This window comes from Phalacrocorax aristotelis, chromosome 19, assembly GCF_949628215.1.
Source record: "Phalacrocorax aristotelis chromosome 19, bGulAri2.1, whole genome shotgun sequence".
In the NCBI taxonomy this organism is placed as follows: Eukaryota; Metazoa; Chordata; class Aves; order Suliformes; family Phalacrocoracidae; genus Phalacrocorax; species Phalacrocorax aristotelis.
The window spans coordinates 5,489,649-5,516,010 of record NC_134294.1 but is presented as its reverse complement, the minus strand read 5'-3'; the positions used below and the strand labels follow the sequence as shown (position 1 = coordinate 5,516,010).

At 52.1% G+C, this 26,362-nt stretch overlaps 1 protein-coding gene across 10 annotated transcripts in view; it reads right to left on the bottom strand.

The window, feature by feature from the left end:
• SAMD11 (sterile alpha motif domain containing 11) overlaps positions 1-26,362 on the bottom strand; it is a 188,869-nt gene that overhangs the window by 15,272 nt on the left and 147,235 nt on the right. For all 10 annotated transcript variants that reach the window (XM_075113790.1, XM_075113797.1, XM_075113796.1 and 7 more), the window contains 6 exons: positions 24,411-24,503; positions 17,581-17,745; positions 11,868-12,015; positions 2,666-2,781; positions 2,202-2,280; positions 1,245-1,948 (listed from right to left, as the gene is read on the bottom strand). In XM_075113790.1, the coding sequence (XP_074969891.1) occupies positions 1,245-1,948; positions 2,202-2,280; positions 2,666-2,781; positions 11,868-12,015; positions 17,581-17,745; positions 24,411-24,503 (1,305 nt within the window). The remainder of the gene's footprint in view (positions 1-1,244; positions 1,949-2,201; positions 2,281-2,665; positions 2,782-11,867; positions 12,016-17,580; positions 17,746-24,410; positions 24,504-26,362) is intronic.

Below are 26,362 nucleotides of genomic sequence, written 5' to 3'. Positions count from 1 at the left end.
TCCTACCTCTGGCTAATTGCTCAGCCGAGTAATTAGCTGAGGCAGATTTTGGCTCTTGGCTAGGCTAGCGGGGCTGCCACCCTGCTCTGCCCACAGGAGACCCCTGGGCAGACCAGCGACCAGGGCTTGAAACCCCACTTTGTACCACCTGTACTCACCGCTCCCTTCTGGCTCCAGCTGTGCCTGCCTTTGCTGCCCATCTCCATAGCCCAAGGGACTGTGCTGCTGGGGGCCAGAGAGCTGGCAACGACCTCCCTGCCTGCCTGCCCCATCCAACAGGCACCAATCCGGCAATAACAGTGCCTGTGAGACTGAGAAATACACCACAGGCAGGGGAAAGAGCCCGTCTACCTCTGCCCTGGAAAAGGGGTACAGCAGCGGTACCTCTGACACCCCCAAGGGCATGGGACCCAGCCAAGATGTGTGAGTCACTGCTGGGGGACTCTCTGACACCCCATCCCAAAGGTGCTGTCTCACACACTACCCTGGAAATGTCCCAATATGACACTCAGCAGGGAGGAAAATGCTGCAGCCTCAATCCTTCGTTTGCCTCTCCTTGAACCATGGCAATGCGCAGAGGGAGAACTGAGCGTGGGGGAACCAGCCAGCCACCCTCCCGCCCTGCACACCCCCAGTGCCATCTGCACCCCTCCCTGCAGGACAGCCTCAGCCTCTCTACCAGCCTGCGGCCTCTGCCCACGCGGGGCAGATCCAAGTCACCCTGGGAAGCTTTCCGTCCGTTCCCTTGTCCTGCTGTATCTGGGTGTTTCTCTCCAACCTGGCCCTTCCAATCCCCACTGCTTGGAAATCACACGAGCGCAGCCCAACAGCCTTTACAGCCTTTCAGGCCACCCTCCCAGATACAACACTTCGGGCCCTTCACTTTGTAGGGCAGCCTTCCCACCATCAATAATTTCTGTTGCCTCTCCTTGAGGCGTCTGTCCTGAAACATGGCTTCCAAAAAAGGCCCAAGCGATTGCAAGATCCCTTAGTCCATCATATTGCAATCTCCCTTCTCGTGCGTTTGGGATTCACTTTGCCCCTGCTGGCCCTCTTTATAACCTTTGATTTGCTTCACTGCAAATGAAGCCCTTTATCCTAACTAAAAGAAAGTGTTTTGTTCCCTGCAGAGAAAAAAAGAACTACAACCACGCTGCAGAACAGGAAGCATCCCACTTTCAGCACGCTACAAAGCATGTCACTGCTCCAGCCAGTAACTCGGTGACGGGCCCCCATGCACTCACCTGCGTGGAAGTAGGGGCTCATCGTGTAAGGAAATCCGAAGGGCAGCGGCTGAGGCGGTGGGATGGAGGCTGGCGGGAGATATTTCACCTCGTTTTTGTTGATGCCTGGGCCAAGCAAATGGCTGGGGGACTCGGCGCTCGAGGAGCTGCAGGGGGCATTTTGGCCAGCAGCCGCTTCACCCAGCTCCTTGGCCCCTTCACAGACTTTGCCCGTCTCTTTGCACTCCTTAAGCTCAGCGGCCGAGCTGCTGCTCTCAGCCTTCAGGCTCTCCGGCTTCTCGTCGCTCACATCCGCGTCGCTCTCAGAGTCCTTCATCTCCTCATCGTTACAGTCTGGCACCCCATCCCGCGCCCGGGGCTCCGCCAGCTCCTTGGCCTCGCTCAGCCCCTGCGGCTCAGCGCGGTGGTGTGCCGATTTCCGGCTGCCCCGCCGGGGCTGCTCCTTGGGCGGCGTGGCGCTGCTGGGGACGCTGGGGTTGAGGGAGAGCAGGGGAGTGTTATTGTGCCGCAGCACCAGCATGGCGTTCCTCCGGGAGAGCTCCTCCCGCAGCGGGTGGCCCTCGGGGATGTCGTGCACGTTGCGCAGGGCCGGGTGGTCCGGGGGCAAGCCGGGGTGCAGGCTCAGCGGGTCACCAGCCAGTAGCCTTTGCCTGTGGAGATTCTCCAGCTCCTTCTGGCGGATGATCTCGGCTGACATCTCCAACCTAAATTGGGAGAGGCAGAGAGGGAATGTCAAGGGGAGGGCGCTCTGTGAGTAACTTGCTAACCCCCAGCCTTGTTCACAGGATCAAGGTGTCACCTCCACACCCGCACGTTGTTTCCACTGGTCTCACCTGGACACCGCACTGTCACCTGCACACAGCTCATCCAGCGCAGCACCCCACATTGCCTGCTGCTAGGAAAGGGAAGGTAAAACCCATCCCAAGCCCAAGCAGGCTAGCCCGCTACACTCCTTACCTTGCCAGGTTTTGCTTTCGTAGCATCTCTTGCTGCCGTGCAAACATCTCTGCTTGTGCCGGCTGTAGGAACCCGTAACCTGGGGACAAGGAGAACAATAATACGGGGTTATTAATCTCAGCATTGACTCTTCTAACTCAGGGCCAGCTCTCCAGGGGGCTAACTGAGCAGGAAAGGGCAGCTGAGAGCTACCTTTCTGTTCTAGAGCCCATCTATTCCCTCACTCCCAAGGCAGTGCAGCCCGCTGCTCAAACATGGGACCAGGGAGGCTGTTGGGGGGTTAAAAGAGAGCAGCCGAAGCAACCTGCTCCTGTCACTGCAAACCAGGGGTGAAGCCAGCACAACAGCAACAGGGAAACAGAAAATGTGTCTCGGCTGTTTGGCTAAAGGACGGTTTGTCACAGCCTGCATCTTCGCTCTACCCCCTTCCCCTGGCTGATTGCAAGCATTTTGTATGCACTCACCTGGTGTCTGGCACAGAGCCGAAGGCACCCCAAGGAAAGGAGGTCTCAAGTGGGGCCCCAGGGCAATATGGGGTGCATTCTGGGGTGAAAGCAGAGGTGGTGGGTGGGATATCTCCCTGCAGAAATCAGAAAAGAAATTAATGTTGAAAACCTGGAGGCTCCATCCACAGTGCCCAGAGGGTCCTGGCTCAGGAGAACATCCCTTCTGCAGATGACTTGCATGCTCTGAGACAGAAAGATGCCTATTCACCCATATGCAAAACTTTAAAAGAGACCAAAAAAAAAAAAAAAAGAAAAGAAAAGAAGCAGAACCAGGACTCCATAGGTCCCACACACTTCCCACCTTGATATGTTTGCCTCTGTGGCCTTTCAGCTGGGCTGTTCAAAGGGTTTTTGGCTGCCCAGGGCTAGCAAAGGCAAGGCTGAAGAGGCTGCATCTGCCTGTCCCCTTAGCAAGCTTAGGTTTTTATCTCAACTACCTTACAACTGAAAATGCATTCTGTATTTTGGGAGCTGGAGACTGGGTTTGGGAAGATTGGAAGGCATCACTGGCCTTCCAAAAAAAAAAAAAAAAAAAAATCACTGACCTAGCTGGGACAATGGGTTATCTTTAATTCTGGAGAGAAAGGCCGTCAGTGAGGCAGAGAAAGACACAGACAGGAGAGATGGGGAGAGGGATGTGAGCAGGAAGAGCCATGGGGTCAGGGGAAAGGAATACTACCGCAGAAGGGGCGGGTGACGCTGGCCAGAACGGGTCACCAGATGTAAGGTGGCAAGTAAGCTGGGAGAGGCAGGTTTGAGGGGTGGCGAAGAGGACAATGCCCAGAAGCAAGGCAGGTAGCACTTGCTTGCGAGGGGGGCGGGAGGGGAGGAGAGGAGAAGCAGGAAGGGAATAAGAGCCAAGGTCTCTTACATTAGTCAAATCTGCCCTGGGAGCCTGCAAGCAAATCTCTGCTTTCCGGCTGCACGTCTCTTAATTCCTTTTGATGGCCACTTACAACATCATTACCTTCACCAGGGCATCTAGAGGCAAAGCCAAGTGCTGTGCCGTTTATTTTCATTTTACAATATCTCCCTATAAAATCTGCTTCAGAAGAGACTGGAGGGCAAGAGAAAGGAAGCAAGAAGGAGCATGTGACTTTGCAACAAACAGACGATACGCACAACCATGCTCCCCCCTTCAGCGGGGGGATGACGTTGGAGTGTGGGATAAGGTGAGAACCCCAGCCGTCCGTGCCCCCATCGCACACAGCTGGGGATGGATTACCACCATGGCACCCGGAAAGCCGGACAAGGGCGCTTTGGAGATGAGGTGGGCAAAGCAAGGATTCCTGTCCTTTCCCTAGATCTTCCCAGCATAGTTTTATCCTCGTTCTGTGCAACAGCCGCTACAAAACACTGCCACACACTGATCCACAGCACAGAATGGGCTGAGATTCCCCTCCAAAATTCCTCCTTCTCCCTGCCCCTTGCCCATCTGCCTGTCTCTGCCTCCCCCCTTCCCGTCTGTCTCTACTCCCCTTCTCCCCTTCCCCTGGCTGCCTCCGTCTCTCCTTTCCTCCTCCTTCCTCCCCTAGCTCTCCTCTAAACTAATTGCACAGCTCGCTGTGTCTGGAGGAGAGCCACAGATCGATCCGTCGCTGTTGAAATGTTAATGCTAATCGTATAACCGCTCCGCCAGCACCTTGCACTTCAGTGGCAGCTCCAATTAATCTCAGGTAACGCAGCGCGTGACCTTCGGCTCAGAGCCGGGGCAGCAGCCAAGCGATGCTTATGTAATTACACCATGAAGTGTGTAATCACCTGCCCTAATCCCCGAGGCCTCACAATTAGCCGAGGCCTCGGTCGCTGGGCTGCCAAGTGCTTTGCCACCCCGGACAGCCTGCAGATGAGTAACGGACAATTAAAGCGGCATGACGGGGGCTAGGAGGTGTCCGTTCGATCGTAATTAGCTGTAATCATGGGGAGACGAGCCTGGCAGACGTGCTGTTCGTTTTATAAGAAGCAATTTAGGAAATCAAGTCACTTTTAACCATTCCATGGCCAGGCAGGCAGCAGCCGTCCCCTCCCTGCCTTTTATAAACGCAGAAAAAGGTATCCTGTACAAGAGACAACAATGCACAGAAGCCCCAGGTGCAGGCTGCACACAGAGAGCTCAGAGGGAAATGTAAAAAACAAAGAGAGCTTCTTGACTTTGGCCAAGAAGAGACAATCGGTGCCCAGGAAGCATACTGTCTGATGGGGATCAGGGCCGGGCACTGGGAAATAAAAGGTCCTCCCTTGGGTGGCAGCCCAATGTTAATCAGAGTCTATTTTTATGCTTTAGTGTTGCACTACAGGGCCTAACCTTGATCCCTAAGGAATTCACATCCACTTGAGAGCCTGCAGTTCATTCCCTCTCGTTCCTCTCATCAGAACAGCGCAGCTTCCCTTCCTTTCAGGGCCAGGGATCAACTCATACTTGGGACCGGCCAGGGAGTAGCGCCCGGGCTGGGGAAGGGGGGATGGCAGGGGGAAGCAATTGCTGGGGGCCCTGGTCACGCTGCCACGCACGCGGCTGAGCACAGCAGCCTGTGGTGACTCGGAAGGGGCTGGAGGTAGCTGCAAGGGGGGCTGTAAGAAATGTATCAGGAGCGACTTTGAAGGTGAGAGGTCAGTCACCGCTTATGCTACACACACAACACATGCTGGGGATGAGTCCAAAGGTTTAGAAAATTCAGAGAGACACATTTACACATGCTGTCATGCCTGCCTGACGCAGCAGACCGCACGGAGACCCCCGAGTCGTTCTCTCAGCAACACTGGAGCTCTCCACCAAACACGCGCAAGGGCAAAGCGGCTGGGTGAGGCCAGATAAACAGGACCAGCCAAAGGGCCCGCAACAGGCACTGTTACACCCGTGGAGTCTGTGGCCTGAGGTCAGAGAAGGGATGCTGCATATGGCCAAATAAGGGAGAGTCATTGCACCCCTCCTGCCATCCCCCTAACACTCAGCATCAGCCCCCAGCAGTACATAACTAAGAAAGAAAACAGGTATGCGCATAAATATTCAGGGGACAACCTTGCAGTTGTCCCTCCTTGCAGGTAGCCTGATACTCCCTAGCTCATGCTGCAGAGCCCCCGAGGAGCCGCGATTCACACTGCCTGCCTTACCACAAAGGACAGACGCTTTCCGCCGTCCCACAAGCCCAGCCTCCTGACCATCCGGGCTGGGAACCTGTTGGAGCCTGCCACTGCTCCCTTCCAGCCCATCTGCCTGATCCTTGGCATAGAAACCTGGCACAGGCGGGAGGGAGTACAACCAGGTCGTGTCCTGGCACAGAGCTGGGAAGCCCTCCCAGGCTGCCTGGTTCAGATGCAGCCAATTCCTTCCAAGCAAGCTTGGAAATGAACTGGCAACCCCAGAGTAAAAAGCCCCGGAGACCTTAACAAAGGCCCCTGTGCTTTTAGACAGACGTGCACCAAAACACAAATCCTTGCATCCTTTCTCAGGTATGTATCAGCCTTCAACCCCACCCCCCCACCCCCCCCATTTATTTCCTTCTTCCTCTTCTTCCACCTCTCAGAGTAAGGGCTGAATTCTGAGAATGTGAATTTAGCCCTTGGCAATTACATCTGATAAGCCTTGTCCTTACCTTGCAGAGAGCAATTCTGTGTTACTGCATATTCCTTCCCCCACTCCCCTTTCCCCCACCCCCCTAATATGCCAGCTGGAGGCCTGTGAGCAGAGTATTAGGGGATTTGCACTGCATGCTGCTAAATTTGATATGTCCTTTAACAGGAGACAAATGGTTCACAAGGCTTAAAAGTATCGACTTTTCTTTAACAATAAGCACTAATGGCCTTCAAATAATCAATATTTAAAGTCATTATGGGGTTACACATTATACTGTTAAAACCAAGCCTTTCACTTTAACCCCATCATATCCTCCCAAGCCCAGAGCGGTGCTCCCCCCGACTCACTCCAAGCTCAAAAGGAAGGCTCGGAGCACAGGCTGTGACTGGAGATGTGAGAGAGTCAGGAAATGCAGATTGAAACCGGCAAGGCATGGAAATAAATTTAGAACGGATGGAAGAGGGAAAAAAAAAGAATGCATGAAGGCTCTGCTTTCTTCTGCTTTGCATTTGATAGGAAGAGACACTTTAAACCTGAGGTAATAGGCAAGCAGCACACAGCTCCTTGCTGGTTCACCATCCGCAGACACTGTCTGTGCCAGGAAGGAAAAATAAATAAAATGAAAGGGCTTTCTAAAAATGGTGCTTGGGATTTCCAGGCCGAAAGAGACACGTACTGGCGCTGCCCTTCTAGGGCAGCAATGAGGCCTGGGCACAGGGAGGGTCTGGTTTATGCTGCCAGGGGAAATCGCTCCCTCAAAATCCAAACTGGTGCTAAAACCAAATTAGTTAAATCAGGTCAAGCTCTTTGGCCTTTACTCTGCATAACATGCAGCCAGCTGGGATCTGGGGAGGAATCCTGCCAGTGAAAAAAAATCAGAGAAAGATAGATACAGCGTTCAGAGCAGAGAGGGGGATGCGACGCTGGAGTAGGGAAGAGTGGGAGAGACTGTATCCAGAGGTGACAGGAGAATGTGCCCAAGGAGCACAGGAGGGAAAAGGAAAGCAGGGGGGAGGAATTAGGTGGTGAAATAAAAAATGGTAGCAACAGCAGATGGGAAGAACCCAATCCAAAAATCCTTGCTGGGTATTTCAGGTACATTTTTGCACAGAGAAAGGCCTCTGGCTGACGCACAATGTTTGTCAGCTTACTGCAATGGAAGGGCAATGAGTGCACCTTTGAGACTCTGCGGCTCCCACTCCCAGAACTCGAGCCAAAGGGCTCCGTTTCCCAGGACCCCAGCAGATCAGGATGCTGATGGCATCTCACACAGGCAGTATTTCTTGTTCCTTGGCATTCCTCCTGCCTTCACCCCATAATTGTCTATGGTCCTGGACGATGAATTGTGTCCCTAATGCTTCTTATAGACAGTACCAGAGACAGCTGAATGCTATTACCAAAGTATCTGCCTCAACACTTGCTCTTTCTCTGACTATAATCCGCCTTCTCCCCCTCCTGTGAGAGAGGCAGGTTCTCCCACACAGACCCCATGCCACACACTGTACGCATGTGAACAAGCTCCTAGCAACTCCTAACACAGAACCGATGCATCACATTTAGCCGACAAGCTTCACCACACGGATCACACCGTTAAGAAGCTCATCCAGCCTAGTCTGAGCACCTGTACAATGCCTTCCATTTGCAGGGTATAAAAGTTTTTCCCTGAAAGGGGGCGAATGCAAGCGTTCCCTAGGCTTCTCCCACACTAGCCTGCCCTGTGAGAAGCAGTCTGCTCCGTTCAAGAGCACAATCAGTTCTGCAGCATGTACCAGGAGACGAGCACCCTGGGTAAGAACATGCCAGGCTGAACGACCCCAGCAAAACCAAGTACATTGCCAACAAATTTGGGAGACGGGAGTAGGATCCAAGCAACTCTGCTTCTCTGCAGGGCACAGCCACCTGCCAGTTTTGCAGGAGACAGAGCAGTCTGGAGATGGGAAGTACTCCAGGCTGGAGTAGTTACAATGACACCTTTTAGTCGTACCCTTTCCTCTTCCAAGTCTTTTTATAACACTGAACTCAACAATCTTTTCAAACAAACCACCAGGTCCTGGCGTTCTATAATCCAAGTCTGAATCAATCTAGAGAAGGATCTAGGAAACCAAAACCACGAAACCAAATGGATTCTCAAGCCTGCAGCTTGAGCCTACTTCTGGCAAGACATATCAGTTTTACTAACTCTTTTTAACAGACGAGGAAGCTGGAGCAAAGACGTGAAGGGACCATTACTCCGCTAAAAGGACCTCGGAACCTGGTCCAAGAAGATCTGTACTCAGTGTGTCTGTGTGCACACGTGTGTATCGTCCCCTTCAGAGCCAGCACCCACCTGCCTGCCTTGTGCTTAGTATCATTAAACCTACCAGCCTGTTTCTGACCAATGAAGGCGGATGCTAACTACTTGACAAATGTCCGAACACACCTATCTTCCCAAATGTTCCCTAGTTTAGATTCATCACCCACCTCTTCACACCTGGAGACTGGAAAACCCTATATATGGTTCCCCCTAGAAGGCACAGGTCTCTCTGCATTCCTGTCCTTGCAAAAACAGCAGCACTGCCCTGATAAATAAAACTGGGTCACCAATATGGGTTTTCCCCCTTTGCTTTGCCAGACATAGTGGCTGAAGTCTGGAGTGGCTAATTATTCTTGCCCACAAAGCTGCTGCACCTGAGAGCTGACCTGATCCCCACAGATCTCCCGATAGGAAGCTGAAATGGAATTTTAACACCATGCCAAACAGTTCACATCCCCCTGCGTCATGCGTTATTACTTCTGCTCCTGGGAGGGGAGATGCCATAAATCTACCTACGGTTTGCCGACATACATGAGCCAGCTTCCTCCATCGCCTTCTCCTCTGTCAGTGCCTACCTGAACCTTTTAAAATTTCTATACCTTCATAATAAACGTGCACAGAGGCTGCTTTGATTTACCCTGTTGACAAAGACCATGGCAGCCAAGTACAAAACCCAAGGCTAACAGCAACAGGGAGAAGGGAAGGGAGAAATTAACCCATACAGTGCTTTACCGCTTCACAGTACATGGCCAGGGCTTCTCCTGGCACACCTAAAAAGATGCTTGTGGTGCTTTGGCAAAACAGCAAGAAACAGTTTGCACTTGACAGCTCCAACCAGACCATTCCTGAGTGGGAGCAGAGTGATACATGCTGACCCTTAGTAGCACGCAGGTGGCTGTGGACCTCTGGGGAGAAATAATGATCGCGTCATGACTATGGGGAATAGTTGTAGCTTCCCATTTCCCAGCAGGACTCCCCAGCTCTGCTGACCGAGGATTATCACACCTGAGAGCCTGGCCAACGAGGTGGGCCACACAGGGCCTTCTCACACCCTCCTGGGGGGGAAGACGGCTGCAGAAGAAGCAGGCAGTCTGGCCTGCCATGCCTTGGCGGAAGAAGGAAGCATGGGACATGGCCAGCCAGGCCCACCATGGTGAGGTTCCACATGGTTTCCCTCAAAGCTCCTTGGAGAACTGCTCTGCCCAGGCGTTTAGCGCAGATCCTGTACGTACAGCCCAAGGTGAGAGCAGTGTGGGAAAACAAATCCAGGACTGATAACGTGCTATGAGCCTTGTTTCAGTCTGCAAACTCTTGGACAGAAACAAGACTACAGAGTAAATTATACAGAGAAAAAGACAGCTTATTTGTTTCGTCCCCACCAACACAGCCACAGGCTGGTCTTGCTTATAGGCAAATAACTAGACCTCTACAAGTGGGTGCAAATATCCTTGCTCCACGTGACAGGCCACGCTATACTGCTCTTTGATCTGAGGTGCTCAAAGGCCTTCCCAAACGTTAAGTACAACCTGCTTTCAAAATGAGAACCTCTTACCGCGCAGCAAGGGAAACCGAGACACTGAGTGACTCCTGACAACTTAATCCAAGATCCTGGGGATATTTCTCTCAACATTAAAGGCAGGTTGCGCCCCTATGTGTTGCTTTCCCTCACCTCACCTCGCCAGGATATCCCTCTCACGCTAATATAGTTGTATTCATAGAGCTACTTGGAGAACTGAGTCAAGACGCAAAGTAGAGGTGTTTTCCAGCTGTTAACTCTTGGCCTTCAGCCTCTGTCCCCTAAGCTAGCGAGTAACTCCTCTCTCCCTCCCATAACTGGGGAGGAACACCAGCCCTAACTCCAGTCCTGTGCTCAAACTGCTGGATAACACCCTCTTCCCAAACGATTTAGCACTTCCTGGCCTAGCCCAGCTCCATGAGCTAGAATTCCTGTCTGGCAGCGGCAAAACCTCTGGATTTGGTACGTATCTAATTAATTTTCAGTTTGCCCCTCCTACGTGCAGCACCTCCCCATAAGCAACCTCCACCCTTCCATACGTGCCTTTTCAGCCAGGCCTCCGGCTGGCCTGGCACTTCTCCAGGCCACACATAGCTGGAGAAATTTTCCTCATGACTGGCTGCACTGAAGCTCGTCTATCTCCGCATTCCTTGCAGGTCTGCCTACGATCCACGTGGACTGGATTGGATTTTATTAGGTGGGTTAGCCAAAGTACACCCTGTAGGAAGGTCTACCAGGTCTGCCCAGCCCCTGCTCATTGCAAATCCATTGGTCAGAAAGAAAGGAAAACAGACAGGATCCCCAAGGATATAAATTGCTAGGGGGAAACGACTCTGAACCCAACACACACATATGCTCCCTACAGAACAAATATTGCACCCTGCTGCCTGCTCCCATCCCAAGATGAAAGCCAAAAAAGTCCAGATACTAGAGCTTTTCACGGCTCGTCCCATGACACCCAGAGCCTTTGTGTCCCCGCGGCTGCCAGGCCCTCTCCGCCTCTGCTATCCTTGTCAGAAACGCACACAGCTTTAATTTAATATCCGTCTGAAGTTCTTGATTGCGGAGGGAATGGCTTATGGCACAGAGCAAGATAAATGAGCTAGAATTTCCTGGGAGGGAGCGGGGGGGAATCAGCTTTCCAGCACTCCTATCAGTGGTAAGGGGAAGCTGTGCCTCCTTCTTCCTCAAAAAAAGAAATTTTCTTCTCTTGCTATTCCATCCTAGAGCATTCGCTCTCTTGTTATCTAGGGACGCTATAAAATGCAAACTTAAACTTCTTAACTTGTTCTATGCCAAAGAACAGGTTAAAGTCTAGCATCTGCTCTGGAGATCCAAGGCAGGGTTTGGATCGTTCCCACCAGCCAGGCAGTCGCCAACCTGGACGCGAACGCGTGTGTGCACAAGCACAAACCACCTCCCTTTGCGTACAGACACCCCGGCATGTGGCAGGCAAACATGGAAACCCCGCATTTTTGCACCTGCGGAACGCCCAAGGGTGCAAACGCCCAGGGGAGACGTTAACGCGTTACAGATCAAACCCGCCCACCCCCCTGGGTGCTGCTACCCTCACCCAGGCGCACCCCCTCTCCCGGACCCTGACGGCACCCGTGCCCCCGCCTTTCCAGGCAGGCTTTGAGGGCGCACAACGCTCCGGGAGCCAGCCAGCGGCGAGGGGCGTGGGAGCCCCCCCCTGCCCGTACCCCCCCGTGGCTGGAGCAAACCCCGCCCCGGGGCGTGGGTGAGACGCGACCGGCCCTTCCCCATCCCCCGGTACCTCTCGGGGAAGTGGGTGTCTCTGTGCTGGGGGAGCCCCTGCTTCCTCCGCTGGCTGGAAGAGTTGCTGGCCGAGGGGATGTGCGCTTCCATCGCGCCGGGGTTGCGCGCCGCCGCCGCCGCCACCTCTTGCCGCGCCCGGAGGAGATCTGGGGAGAGGGAAGGGATGAGCTGCTGCCCGGCACGGGCCCCGACACCCCCCTCCCGGAGCCAGGGCAGCACCCCACCGCCCGCCCTCCGCTGCGGGGGCTGCTCCGGCTCCCCCCCTGCAGCCGTGCCCCGGGGCTGCACCGGGGCTGCTGCCGGCTCCCCGCGGGCGACAGCGCTGCTGCGGGGGCTGCTCCCGTCCCGTCCCTCCCCGCAGCCCCTCGGGCGACAGCCTGCTCCTTTGCTTCCCCCCACCGCCCCCCGGCCCGTCTCCGCCGTGCGGGCGGGCTGTCGGGCGGCGGGGGGGGGACGCGGCCGAGCCCCCCCCTGCCCCGGGTCCCCCACCCGGCGGAGCGGGCTCTTCGCGGGGTCCGCCTCCGCCGCCAAGGGAGTTTGGCAGCGGAGGAAATTGTGCAACTACGGGAGGGGGGTGGATTGCTGTTTAATTGCCTTCCTGTTGGAGGGAGGGAAGGAGGGAGGGAGGGAAGGAGGGAGGGAAGGATGGATGCGGGGCGCGGGGGGGGGAGACAAAAAGGAGAGGGAGGCTCTCCGGAGCCACCCGCCGCTCCCGGGGGCGGCACCTGCCCCGGCCCCGCCGTACCCGCCCGGAGGGCAGCAGAGCCGACCTGCTACCAAGAAGCCAGCCCTGTCTGTGTGTCCGTGTGTCCCACACCCCGGGGGTCGCAGGGTTTGCTGCGGGCAGCACCCGGGATCCCCGGCGGGACAGCATATGTCGTGGTCCCCCACCACCACTCCCCCCCGCCCCAAAACCACGGCCCAGCAGCTCCCGCTGGAAAGCCTTCCCTGCTCCAGAATCTGCTGAAAGCAGGAGCTGGGGGGCTGTGTCCCTGGGTGGCCCCTACCCCCTCGGCCGGGGAGCACCCACCTCCCCACCATCACCCGCCGGCGAGCACCCATCCCTGCTCCCAGGTACAGCCCAGCAGCGGGGTCGCAGCTCCTCAGAGCACCCAGGGCTCCTTTCCTAAGCATGGCGAGCCCTCCCAGGCAGCTGCCCAGAGCCGGGGGGATGCTGCGGCCCTCCCCTGGGCAAGGGGTGACAGCCGGCCCCCGGCAGGTCTGCACCTGCCCAGCGCAGGTCTGCTGGAGGAAAGCAAAGGGCTGGGCCACAGAGCAGATGAGGATGAGGTGCAGAAAGGGGCCCCTTCCAGCCTTAGGCACACCACTTTCATCAGACACGGGCTGCAGGTCAGGAAGAAGCACAGCCCTTGTTAAACCTGCACCACGGTGTTACGTGTTACAGGCGGACTATGCAGTGACAGCTTCTACTGTGTATAGTCTTCCCAGGGTGGGTGTCAGTGGTAGACAAGCTGCCCACACAAGTGCCGTGTGATGGACAACACGGGCACGGCCAGATACACCGCAAGCACACGTTAATGGGGATCACAGAGCACTCCAAGGAAGAGCAGGCAATGCAAGTACAGCTGGCTTGCTATTGCACTTGCCTTCTCAGGGAGCAACGCAGTTGGACAGACCTAGGAGAAGGTCTAGTGGCATGGACACCCATACCGGTTGCACTGATAGAGGCTTTTTTCCAGAGTGCTGCTCTCTCACCAATAAGCATCAGGAGTCCCTTACTTCCTACACCTATTTGAAAACACCTTATACACAACTTGCTTACATCCAACGACAAAACCTCTGCTGCCATTCACAAGATACACAGGAAATGCATACACGCAGATGCACACTTAGAGGAAACCTTCATACGCTCACTGTGTACCTCTCTGCAAAAGGAAACCAAAACACAGCTGGGGAGAGGAGGAGAAGAAGATTTATCTTATCTTAATGAACACACCCTGCTCAGGATCAACTCACATACCGAGATTTCAAAGCACTCCATAAGCAGCAGCATATTAGTCCTCTCCTCACAGCCGATTCATAAAGCTAGGCTAATATAAGAGCATTGCATGACCCTGGTAACGATACACTTTCCATCTCCTTGCCTTCCTTTACACCACCATGCTGTTTTCCTTCGGTCTGGAAACCCCAGCCATCCATACTCCTACTAGCTCCAAGACGTGCCCAGCCCAGCTTGGGCCTCACCAATCACTTCATCAAATATTTTGGGGATGGTCAGGACTGAAGCCCCGTGGTGGCACTGCAAGTTGGGGTGGAAACGCTTACACAGCTGCTATTTTTGCTGCCAGTAAGAAGGATGTTGGTACCTGAATGTTTCTAGCCACATACGTGCACGCACAGTCCCTGTCCCCATGCCCCCAACTGAGGGGACAAACATTAAAATGCCATGCAGTTTTGAACTGCAAAAGTATATAAGAAATAGTGAAATAACGAACCCCATCAGATCACATAAAAAGCCTAGAGAATTCTCCGAGCCAGGGACCATGCACCTTCAATGTTTATAAATTAATTATCTGAAAAACCCAGGTCACTCCTTATTGCCACAGCGCCTGTAATTTAGAAGTCTGGCATGCAGCCAATTCCAGAAGCCGCATTGATCCTGAATGACCGCAACAACCCCCCCACATGCACACCCTCTCCTCTTTCTCTCCCCCTCCTTCGCTCCCCGGCGCCCCTACCCCCTCGCCCAGGCCCCCCCGAGGATCTGTTATTTACAATCCTCCACTCTGACAGTTGGGAAATCAGATTGATTGACAGTGGGACGCTGGCGGATGGAGGTTCCAGGCACGGAGACAGACTGAATTCAGAATGTGGGATGAATGCCACTAGGAGAATGGGGGCGGAGGAGGGGGGTTGAAAAGCAATTAAAAAAAAAGATTTCTAAATTATTAACATTTTTTAAATTATTAATGTTATTGGTGCCTCCATGTGAGCCCGCAGATAAACTGCGCTTTGTACTGGCACTAATAATTTATAGCCCAAGCAGAGCCCTGTGGTGTGGAGACAATCCAAAATACACCAAGTTTTATCTTGTCCATGTTACACGAGAGAGTCTGTCTGTGCAGGCTCCTTTTCTCCCCCTGCCCGCCCCAAAACCTCAGTGTGACCCCTCACCTGACAAATGCTGATGAGACAATTTAATCATAACAATAAAAAATACGTCAGGCTTTTAATGTAATGAGCTACTTTACTCATTGCATGGGGGGAGAAAGGGGCGATACCACCTCTTGCGCAGCACGTGCTCCGCCTGGATGTACATGTTCTGCATGTCCAGCAGCCATCCGGTGCCCGGGCTCAGCGGTCTGTCGTGACTGTCTGTTACGATACTGGTACACGGAACACGTTTTGTGCCGAGCACGTGCTCAGACCTGCATGTCATGGCTGAATATTCAGCATTTGAATGTCTGCATGCGTTACCCTTTTCTGCATGATGCATGTTATATACTGTCCTCTCACGTACTGCACTTGTGTTCATTGTATATACGTACGGAAACTCCAGCCCTATGGTGTGTGGCTTTGCCCCATACCTATGTATCATGCTTGCAGGAGCTCTGCATCTCTGTAAATGTCTGGGGCGGCTGAACACCACGCACAGAAGCACGTGCCGTGTTCACGACGGTGTGCCTCGGCACAGGTTTATACCATGCCTTTGCTGATAAGCAAATCCTTACTCCACAGCAAAAGGAATCGCCTTCTTGCCCCCAGAGAAGCCAATCAAATCAAACAGAGTGGAAAAGACGACAGCTTCTTCATTAACCTAACAAGGAGCCCTGGGGATTTATACTCTAGACCAGAGATTCTCCTCCAGCTCTTGCTGGATGCTTCGCCGACATTGCTTGTGCTCCTTCCATGGATCACCCAGGCAGGTACGTGTCAGTCCTCCACGCCTCGGGTCGGAAGCAGCACAGGGGCTACAGATTCTTGCATCGCACTGCTTTTCAGTGATGCTTCAACCCTCTGCTTCCAAGACTGGCACAGCGTCACCTCTTCCATCTCCCTGGCTTTCCCTGATCCAGTCAGCTGAGTTACTTCCCTCACTCCTGCGTCAGAGGACTTGGGTACAATGCACGGCTTTACTCTGGACCAAGCCGAGCCAGCGGGCTCTGCTCACCCGCGGGAAGGTGAAGTGTCCCTGTGGGCTGAGGAGCCTTTAGCCTGAGGAGGGATGCTTGTGGTTCCTGCGCTCTGCCAAGCGGTTCCCAGGGTAGAACCTGTAACTGCCTAGTGCCCCCTTTAGGCACAGCGCAGGATGCTGCAGCCCAGCTGGATTTAGCCAGCTTCCTCCACAACCCAGGCAAGTCCTACCCGCAATCCTTCAATTCACGTGGGACCCATTAGATCCTGGTACTGCAGGACCCTTATCCCCTCAGGACATCACTCCAGCCCCAGGACAAGGCAGCAGCACTGGGCAGTGGTATCTGCTAATGAGGAGGCTGCTTCGGGAACAGGTTTTGGATCTTCCCCTCCTTGCTTTAACACAACTGTACAAGCGCCGGCCTCCTTTTAAAGAACAGAACGGCAGCATCTTCCCTTGATCTTATATTGAACATGTAGCAGATATTGGTGCAGAAATACTCCTGTGCTACTAAAAGCCTAGAAACGGCAGACAGGCAGGTACAGAGGCATAATCTGCAGTGCACAGGCAGGGCACGCAACAGGCCTTAAATAAGGAAGGGCCGGGGGGTCCCTCAGCTATCCCTAGAGCCCAGCTCAACCTCAGGGGACCATACCATCCTGGGAAGGTCTAGGGATGATTTCTTACTGCTGGAAGCTGTGACCTACGGGGCCCTTACGGCAATGCTCTGAGGAAGCCCTCACCAAGTGAGCGTACACTGGGTATGGATTAAGTTATCTCCCTTTCAGCAATCCTTCCCCTCACTTTTCCACAGCAGATCTGGTTTCAGCTAGTGAAGGACCAGATCAATCCTTGGTGGTGTAAACATAATTGCTTTAGACAGATGATACCATGGATGAACCTGTCCCATGGATTTCAGCACCTGCCTGCTAAGCTGTCTTCACTGCAATTTAGCTTCATCTGCGTATTTTAATTGTCCGTAAAATCTTAAGACACCTGATTCTCATTAAGGTGAAAGGTCTTCAACACCAATGTATGCTATGTCTGTGCGTAGCAACTATTGCACAAACTTTCTAAACCCAGCACTACCGATGCTTAACTTAAAATCTGCAGCATCATCTTGCTGTTTCAGATCCTATCGCTAAATGGCAGGACTATCTGGCACTGCCTACGTCTCACCCCCCCGCATTATGCCAACGCTCATTCCACTTGCTCCACGCTATGACCCAAATAAGACTTACACCAGATTCTGAATATTCAGATTGACACAAACTCTTGAAACAAAGGAAGAAAAGGACCCCCCTCACCACCATTGCAAAATACACAGCAGTGACGTTGCCGCTTATCTATTCCAGTAAACAAATGCGTAGCCCCCACAGATAGCTACAGAAGGTATCAGCATTTATAGATGGCTGATGGTAGATGCCTCCACAGAGATGGTGGGAGAAACGGTCTGTAGGATACTCTTTAGCACCACCTGTATTCGCTGCATGATAAACACGCAACACCACAGCCCATAAATCCTCCTCGCATGCACGCAAGGGCCAGGGACATCTTACAAAACTTATACCGAACGGCAAAGCGAGCCCCTTCTCCCGTTTGTAAGAGCCTGTACCTCCATGGCTGGGCACCGCCATGCTGTTGGCCAGCTGGTAGAGACGTTGTTGCTGCTGCTCTTCAAACGTGCCATGTTCGTTCAGTGCTGACATCATGCGTCTATAGTGCTCCTCCGGGGTCATCTGAGTCACCGAGTCCTCGAGCAGAGGCGTGTGGGAGTTTTCTGAAGAGCAGAAAGATTTGGTCTTTTTTCCAGAGAGAAATACAGTGGAAAATCACATAAGTATAGGGACAAGGCAAAAGACAGAGAAAGGGCGTAGAGGGATATTAGCACAACTCCCCACAACTCTGTAGCATACCCGCTGACAGTGGCGTACACCAAGCTGCCAGATGCAGATGTCCTCGTGCCACTGAGATGTACCATTATATGCGGTCAAGACACGGCTGCAACTTGCTAAACCTCCAACAACGGGCACACTTAAATGCAGAAAAGTCTACAGCTTCAGTTGCCACAGCACTCAAAAAACTCCTCCTGCCCCCAAAGCAACAAACATCGCATTATAACGACACAAAAATACCAGCGAGCTCTCTACCCCCAAGGCAGCAAAGAGGACAGGCAGGACGGCAGAGTTCACCGAGTTCTCACCCTTTCATCTTAGGGGACACGCAAGTTCTTTTTTTCAGCTAATACCTGATCCGACATGCCCCTCTTTCCCCCACCTTTCTGAGCACCCGCAAGGACAGAATAACGCAGGAGATGTTCAAGTGCCCGGCATAGGGGATGCTGACAACCGCACAACAGACAGTGATGACAGTCCACCTGCCCAGCCTGCTGGAGGCAAGTCACAAAAGCAAGTTGTTTCAGATCCGTACATATGGCCGAGGACCCCGAGGCCATTAAAATTACACCCAACACGGCTCTCCATCTTCCCGGAACGACTGCACAGCCCAGGAGGGAGAGGCTTTGAGGACGGCCCTGCCTGCTCCCTGGGCATAGGGATCCCAGTCTCACAATCAGGGAGATAAAACCACTGAGGCTTTCTGTTTACTGTAAGCAGAACTCAGAGTAATTACCGTTCTCCGCCTTGGCGGTGGCTGCTCTAACGCTATTTTATCTTGGATCTTCCCCACAGGCAAAACCTTTTCATTACTCGGAGAGGAACTCCCAGTAACAATCTGAAGAGGCAGAAGGGAAGGGAGGGAGCGGGAAGGGCTCTCCCATGCTGCAGTCACAAGACCACCGCTGTGTTCAGTGACTGACAAGACCACCCTACCGTGTGCCCCAGATTCGTGCTCCTTCATCCACCTCATTTCACAGAGTGCCTCAGGAATCATGGCAGGTGACTCTGCTGCTAGACTGGCTCCAAATTCAAGGTGGTGGCTCTCAGCATAGGCCACTTACTTTACATCAGCACCATAACAAATATGCAGACACTGGACATCTTGCTGGGAAAAGCCATGGATCTCCCTCAAGTGAGAGAAAGGCCCCTAAGCTAGCTATCAAAAAAGAGAGCCTGTGGCAAGCAAACACAGTCCGAGAGACAGAGTACCTGCAAAACGTGGCTTATGGACCGGCTCGCTTCTGCCTTGGCCAGCATGAGAGGCCTTTAGTTGCAAGTGCTGTCTGCCACCAAACTCACTGCACAACCAAGCACACAGTGGCTCAGATCTTGGGGATGCAACCTTCACAGGTTGTAATGAAGCCGCCTCCTCCCCAAAACAGAGGGGCTAATCACAATAATAGAGAATCAGAGCTGCACAAAGTTTCAGTAAAAAAGGGTTGCATCACCAGCTCCCAAGGCACTCTTCCTCTGTAAAACAGAAATTACTTCAGTCCCCTCCAACTTAGGTTGGCTGGTCCAGCTCAGCAAGGATTCTCAATCAGCATAACAATTTGTGGCCATATCTGCAACCGCTGATCTCTACTCAAGTGAACGTATCTGCATCTCAGGGACCACAGGCTTCCTGTGTAAATCACAGGTTCATGGGCTGCTTCAAGCTAGCTGGTATCAGTTGCTGGGTCCCCACCCTCTACTGTGTGCATCACACTGAAAAACCAGACCCAAAAGAGGGAGGCCGCACAAGAAGACAGACACGCCGTGCCTGCTCCCTCCCACTCCCTGCCTCCGGTACCCAAGCCTGCCAGACACCAGTGGAAGGAGCAAGGGGATGGGGGGCAGAACTCCCTTCCAGGTCCCCTTCCCACCAAGTCACCCTGCAGGCCAGACTTCCACATCCTCCTCTGCTCTCTCGCCGCTCCTGCCACCTCCCCCAGGGATGCAGAAGCGCACCAACTGTTTCAGTTTCCTTCGGAGGCTCTTACCGAAGGTCTAAGGAGCAAAGCCATGCACCACAGACCTGATTTAGAAAAACACGGATTTTTTTTCCCCCAGCCCCACAGCTGTGTCATTAGAGAAAAAAGGGAGGGGGGAGGGGATTTAATAACACTTAATTACCATAAACTCTATCCGATCAGCCGCAGAGCAGATTTCAGGTGCAAGGAGGGGAGGGAGAATGGGGGTGGCAAGGGGAGGCTAAGAGGAAGGAGGAGTCCAGGGAAAGGCTGGATTTCCACACTTAAAACTTGGAAGATTTCACATGACTCAGCCAGCAGTAATTCCAGCTTTGCTGAAGCTTTGCTGTCTGCTTTTGTCATTACCAGGGGGTAATGCGGGAGACTGATCTCGCCAAATCTCTTCCAGCCGCCAGGTGTGAAATGGACTCTGGCACGGTCACAGGGAAGGCACAGCCGAGGCAGGCATCTGTTGGGCCTTCGGGCTCCCCAGCATGCCTCCCTGTTCACCCAGGGCAAGGGGAGCCCACCTCTCCCAGCCGCCACCAACGCTGCAGGGTCCCGATGGTAGCAGCCACAGGGAGTTCAGGCTCCTGGAGGCCACAGGCTCTCTGCTCAGCCTGAAGGATGTGCCATTGCTGCACCACCTTTTCACCAAGCTTGTATAAGGCTCGCCCTCCCCAAGCAATCCCAGGCAAGGCAGGAGCACCCAGCCTGTCAGTCTGCTCTCCTTTCCTACAACAAACCCACGACAGGCTGAGGCTCCCTTTACTGAACCACAGCAAAAGCTTAAGGAACCTGCTGCAAAAGCATCTCACCCCAGGTTCAAAGCCAGGTCTGAGTCAGTAGATTTAGGTTCTTTGGTGCCTGAGCAGTCACTTGCCAGGGCAGAGAGGGCCCGTGCCCACTCCCGCCACATTCAGCAGTACGGGTGGGGGGGTGGTGGTGAAGTTATTAGCAAGAATGGGGCCAAACATTGTTTCACCATTTGGCCTAACTGGGTAGCTGCCAAACCAATCAACCCATGGATACCCCCCCTCAAAGAAGAGGAAAAAATTGACAGAGGCTGGATCTGAATTGCTCAGCTGTAGTCCAGCTCTGGTTCTGGTCTACTTCATTAACCAAAGATGCAGTAAGATTTTGCTTTGTTTTAAATGATCTACAATAGCAAAGAAAAGAGAATGGCAGAAGGAGCAGTATATGAGCTCATCAGCCCACCCCAGGGGGTGAGCACAATATTGTTCCCTACGTGTGTTTTCCAGCACTTAGTCCAGCTTAGTTTCAAATCTTCCCAAACGATGAGGCTTCTACCAGATTTATTTTTCAGCAGTTCAAATAGGAACCAAAATACTCTTACCGATTTTCTCTTTTTGCAATCGTTCAGTTTTATTTCATGTCTCAAGGTATCGGAGAAGCAGATCTCCAGACGTGCTGTTGCCGCAGGAGTGAGGGTTTTACTTGGGGAATTGTCTCCCGGGGAGAAAGCTTCCTCCGTGACCTGCCAGCACAGCCCTCGCTCCGAGCCTCTGATATGCTCGCATTTCCATATTAGACGCGAGAACGTTCTGCTCTGTTTGACAGCAGTGCTGGCGCGGCCCTGTTTCCACTGAGATAGGGCTCTCTTTTGATCTCTGGTGCGCACACTGCGAGCATCGGGGAGGGGGGAAGGGAAGGTTACCGCTTCCCTGCTGGAAGGGTTTCCAGCCCTACAGGTGTTTTTTCACTCAGTCAGAGAGAAGGAGTGATTTACTTGGCTGCCTCTGTTCTCCTTGCCTTGTCAGGCGCAGCCACAGCAGCACGAGATGTGCTGCGGGCACGGGGTCACTTCTCCTCTTCAAAAGGCTGTTTCAGAGACAATGCCGCCGTGCCCTGAGCAAGAGCCGCATCCAGGGCCCGCGCGTAACGGAGAGGGGGAGAGTCCCCACCTTGAGGCGGGCATCACAGGAGAGCGCAAAAGGCGGAGAAGCGGCCCCCACACAAGGCTCACCACTGGGCTGGAGAAAAAGGAAGGGAGCGCCCCAGGGAGACGCCGCAGACCTGGCTCCTACCCGAGGGCAGTGTGGGGCTGCACAGGCTACGAAACTCCGGCTGGTCCTCGCTTCCCTTCCCACTCCTGAACCACAAACTGCGCTCGCAGCACCTGGGTCCCAGCCAAGCTTGGGGCTCTACCACAATCTCACACTTCACAGCCCTGCTCTACAGTAGTTCCCAAATTCCAGGTGACTAGTCACTAGGGTCCATCCTGTTTGAAAACGGCTTGTCACACAATGCAGATCCTTGTGTTTCCAACCAGCTCCTTAGCACAGAGCTGGGGACACGGGTCGTTTCCCTTCCAGCCCTCCACGGTATCCATGCCACCGGAACGCTGCCCGACTGCCAGCAGGATGGGAAGTCTCCTGGGAGTTCTCAGCTGCAAGGTGCTGGTGCTCTCACTGTTCGAGGCTTAAGCCACAGAAACACTGGCTACAGCCCCTCCTTTGACCCCCTTTTCATAGCAGGGGGTGGGTAGATAAAGGCCCCAAAAGCACAAAAGTCTCTGCCCCTGTTCAGCCCCTCACTATTCTGATGGTATTCCAGCATCAGCACTGCCTAGGCTTAAAATGCATGCCACGGTGCCAGAGAGAACAGGGGTTCCCCAATGATCCAATATAATTAAAAACAGGTAACATGGGAGATTAGTGAACGGCCCAGCTCAGAATTTCCGTTCTGCTTCACGCTCTTTTAAAGGGCAGGAAAGGCTTTCTGAGAAAAAAGTGGGAGTAGAAAACGAAAGTTTGCTTTTATTCAGGGCTTCCTAGGAACCCCTCTCTTAATGAGTTTGGGGGAATCCCCAAGTCATTCGGAGTTAAGGAGCAGGATTTAGATCCTGAGTGTACGCTGCAAAGCCAAGGGCTGCTTATCTGACTCACACTGCACTCAACCCACCCCAGTAAACAAAAATGGTGGGAAGGCCAGAGGAAAGAAATGGAATGGGATCATTTGACCCTGCTGCCCCCACGGCAAAACCAACAATTTGTGCAAGTTCAGCCACTTTATTAGGGTGAATCCAAACGCAATAGTTTGGTTTCAGGTGGCTTGATCAAAGTTTAGCCCATTCTCAGCCAGGCCACACAGGTTGCTGTTACATGGATTCAGTTCCAAAGCATGCACTGGCTTGGAATTACAAAGGATACAGACTCAGCAGAAACAGCAAAGATGACAGGAGGTGTACCAAGTGTGTTAGAGGAGTCTCATGCCCCTATATAACAAATGTGTTTCAGAATCTACAGAAGCATCCTGCTGGAACTTCCCTGCACATCTGCTACAAACATTTCAAGGGTAACAGGAATAGGGCAGATGAAAAAAATCGAGGAAAAGAGGTAAGGAGTAGCAGTACAGAGGATTCCTCTTTACACCTTTCAGAAAAGCCCACTAAAAAGCTAAGGCGCTTTTATTTCTATTAAAGATTTAACAGGCAGGAGAGGGTTACATGAAAGAAAAGATTTAGTATGGTCTTAGGTAGTGTTAGCAATACTATATTAAGTGACACTAGCATTCAGCATCCTCTCCAAGTATGCTGCCTTTCAGATCATAATTTGGGGATGAGGAGTCAAGAAGAGACAATATACATGAACATCAGGGGAGATTAGGATGCAGTACAGGTCCCTAAAATATATAACTTTACACAGCATAATATAAGGTATGCAGTTTAAGAAGGCTTCAGGACAAACTGCTGCAAAAAGTGCCCTTTGAGATCCCCTGGATTGGTTAGTGAGAATATACATCTTGAAGAGCCTCAGCTGCTGGTCTCCAAACCCATGAAACAGCTTCAGATAGCTAATCTGCTTTTATTTATTTTTTTTTATTTTAGTGGCCAAAGAGTGCAGGTTAAGCGCAGTGATCAAGATGGGTATTACTGACAGCTAATTAGTTTGAACTTAACAACAAAGCCTTTAAGTGAACGGCCTGCAAAACCTCATTTATGCAACCCGGAGACAAACTCATTAACTGCAGGCTCCATTACCCACTCCACTTTGCCAGCAGTAAAGAAAGTTTAAAAATCATGTTTATAGGAAAGAGCCGTAAGACAACTCAGGAGATTTAAAAAAAACAAACAAACAAAAAATCCCTAAAAAGAGAAGCCTTCTGCAGATTCCATCTCTATAGGAACAGTGCCATAAATGCATAAGAAAGAACTAGGCAGCCCTACTCTCCCTGCTAGGCTTCTTTTTTTCCCTTTAAAGGAACAGATGCCAGCACGATAAGCCTCTGTGTATCTTTTATATTAAACATGTAATCAAGACATTCTGCCTGAAAAGTAGAAACACCCCTAAAATCCACCTCAAAAGCTGCAGCTTGCTTTTTTAATCATAAAACAATTATTCTAATTAAGCAGCAATCCCTTTCTCGCACTGCAAGCTTGCCTCCGAATAGATAAAGAAAGCACAGAGCACTGGTAGCCTCCTGCATGCACCCTCAGTGCCGGATACTTACAGCTCCCACACCGCAGCTTCTCGCAGCCCTCCCTTCCCTCCCTCCTTAATTTCAATTAAGTTCCACTCTTAAGAAAGGAGAAGAAAGGGGAAGGGGATGGGGGAGGGAGAAGCAGCACTTACCCTTTGGGGACTCACTTCTGGCTTTCTTGCTTTCTAAAGGACACTCACTGCTGCTGTTGGGAGAACATACTCTTCTCTTGCCTAAAATTTCATCTAGAGGAGAGATGAGAAACCTGAGTATCAGATAAGGTTGTACTTTCGTCTTTGCAGAAGCAACCAGAGAGACTTTGGTATTTTGCTTCTCTCTCTCTCTCACACACACACACACAGACACACACACGCGCACATATATTACAAGCAGAGGGAAAAAAAATGAAAGTAAGAAAAATCATCATCTTGAGAGCCTTGATCTGCTTTCCTAATCACGCAGTCCAAAAGCACATAATGACTATTCACACACTGATCAATGCAACGTTTTAAAGCTATAAATTCTGAATCCAGTTGATTTCCTTACTGAGTTTCATCATTTGTTCTGTTGCCTTTTGTCCCCCTGGTGTTTCCACTCCTTTCATGCCCTGATGCAAAGCAACTGGGGGAGAGAAAGGGGAGGAAAAAAACAACACAAAAAAAAGCACAACAGATCTCTGAATCTTCCTACCACAGTATCTCTCTCTCTCTCTCTCTCTCTCTCAATCTCTCCCCCCCTTCTTCCCCCCCTCCTCCTTCAAAACCTCAAGGTCCTTAGCAATCTTCCCCCTCTAGATTATACGGAAACACTCAAGCCTTTTGCATTACTGCAGCCCTACAAACCAACACAAAATATCTAATATACAATTACAGCGTCCCCGAACAGATTTAAAATCAATATCCTCCCATAATAATGCTGGGGAAACTGAAAGCATGATGTTGCATATGGGCAGGAAGGAAGAGACTGTTTGTCACTGCAAGCATCAAATTCTCATCTATCAAGGGCTTGTTAAAGATGCAGCATCTTAAAATTAAAAAAACCCAATCTCACAAACAAGCACCATATTTGAGCGAGTATACGTTGCATCTGCCTGTGAGTCAACACGCTCGCAAAGCTTCTGCAATTTGCCCAAAGTGTGTTGGTTAAGAAAGGTTACAAACCCCCTTGGCGCTGTTTATAAGAACAACAAAATTATTTATGCTCCAGGGGACATTTTAAGCCAAGCAACTGTCCCTCATGCTCAGAATCATTCCACGTTACTTTGAATTCAGCTAAGCAAGCCCAGGTTCCTGCCTTGGCATTGTATTTATCAAGAGATCCAGAGCACAGATCAGTGTCTGCCACAGGCTGAGCAGCGCCGAGAGCAGACAGTTAACGTGCCGAGGGCAGAGCCTGCCAGGCAATGCCTTTACCCAAAGAGCAACTCTGGAACTCTGCAAAGTTACAAGTGGCGTTTCAAGGTTTTAAAGAGCACAAGCTGCCTCCGATCTTATCTTGCCATGACCCTGTCACCCAGCCTGTTAACAAAACTGGCACTCAGAGACAACCGCAGAGGCTTGCTTCCATCCATAGCCAAAAGCAAAGTAAATACAACAAAACAGTGGCGACTGGAAAGCGGATGGGAAAGGGCAGAGTCAGTCAGTGACAGCACTTTTTAGTTTTCTCAGCACTTCACATCCCAGGTGTTGAGTCAGCCTTTCAATACAATTTGAATTTTATCAATCCTCCTGCCTCAGTTTACCCTTTAAATAACTTCTCCGACGCCACAGACAGCATCTGCTTGCCAAGCCAGCATCAAAGCTAGGAAGTACCTGGCCACACAGCACAAATAGAGTCACAAGCTCCCTCCCCACGGAACGCTTCATTCTTCATGTTGATTTTCCTGGAAATGTTAGTCTGATGCTGCAAACCCTCAGCGCTGGAGGCCAAGATCATATATCCTCTTCAGAAGCGTTCTCATCTGGGATTTGTGGCTTTGAAACAACAAAAGCCCCGCTGCTCCACTCGCCCCTCCCGGCCTGGGCAGGAGACAGCAAAACCCAACAGGGCTTGTTCTTATACTTCAGGCAGAAGAGACTCCATGGAAGAACGGGCAACAGAAGCA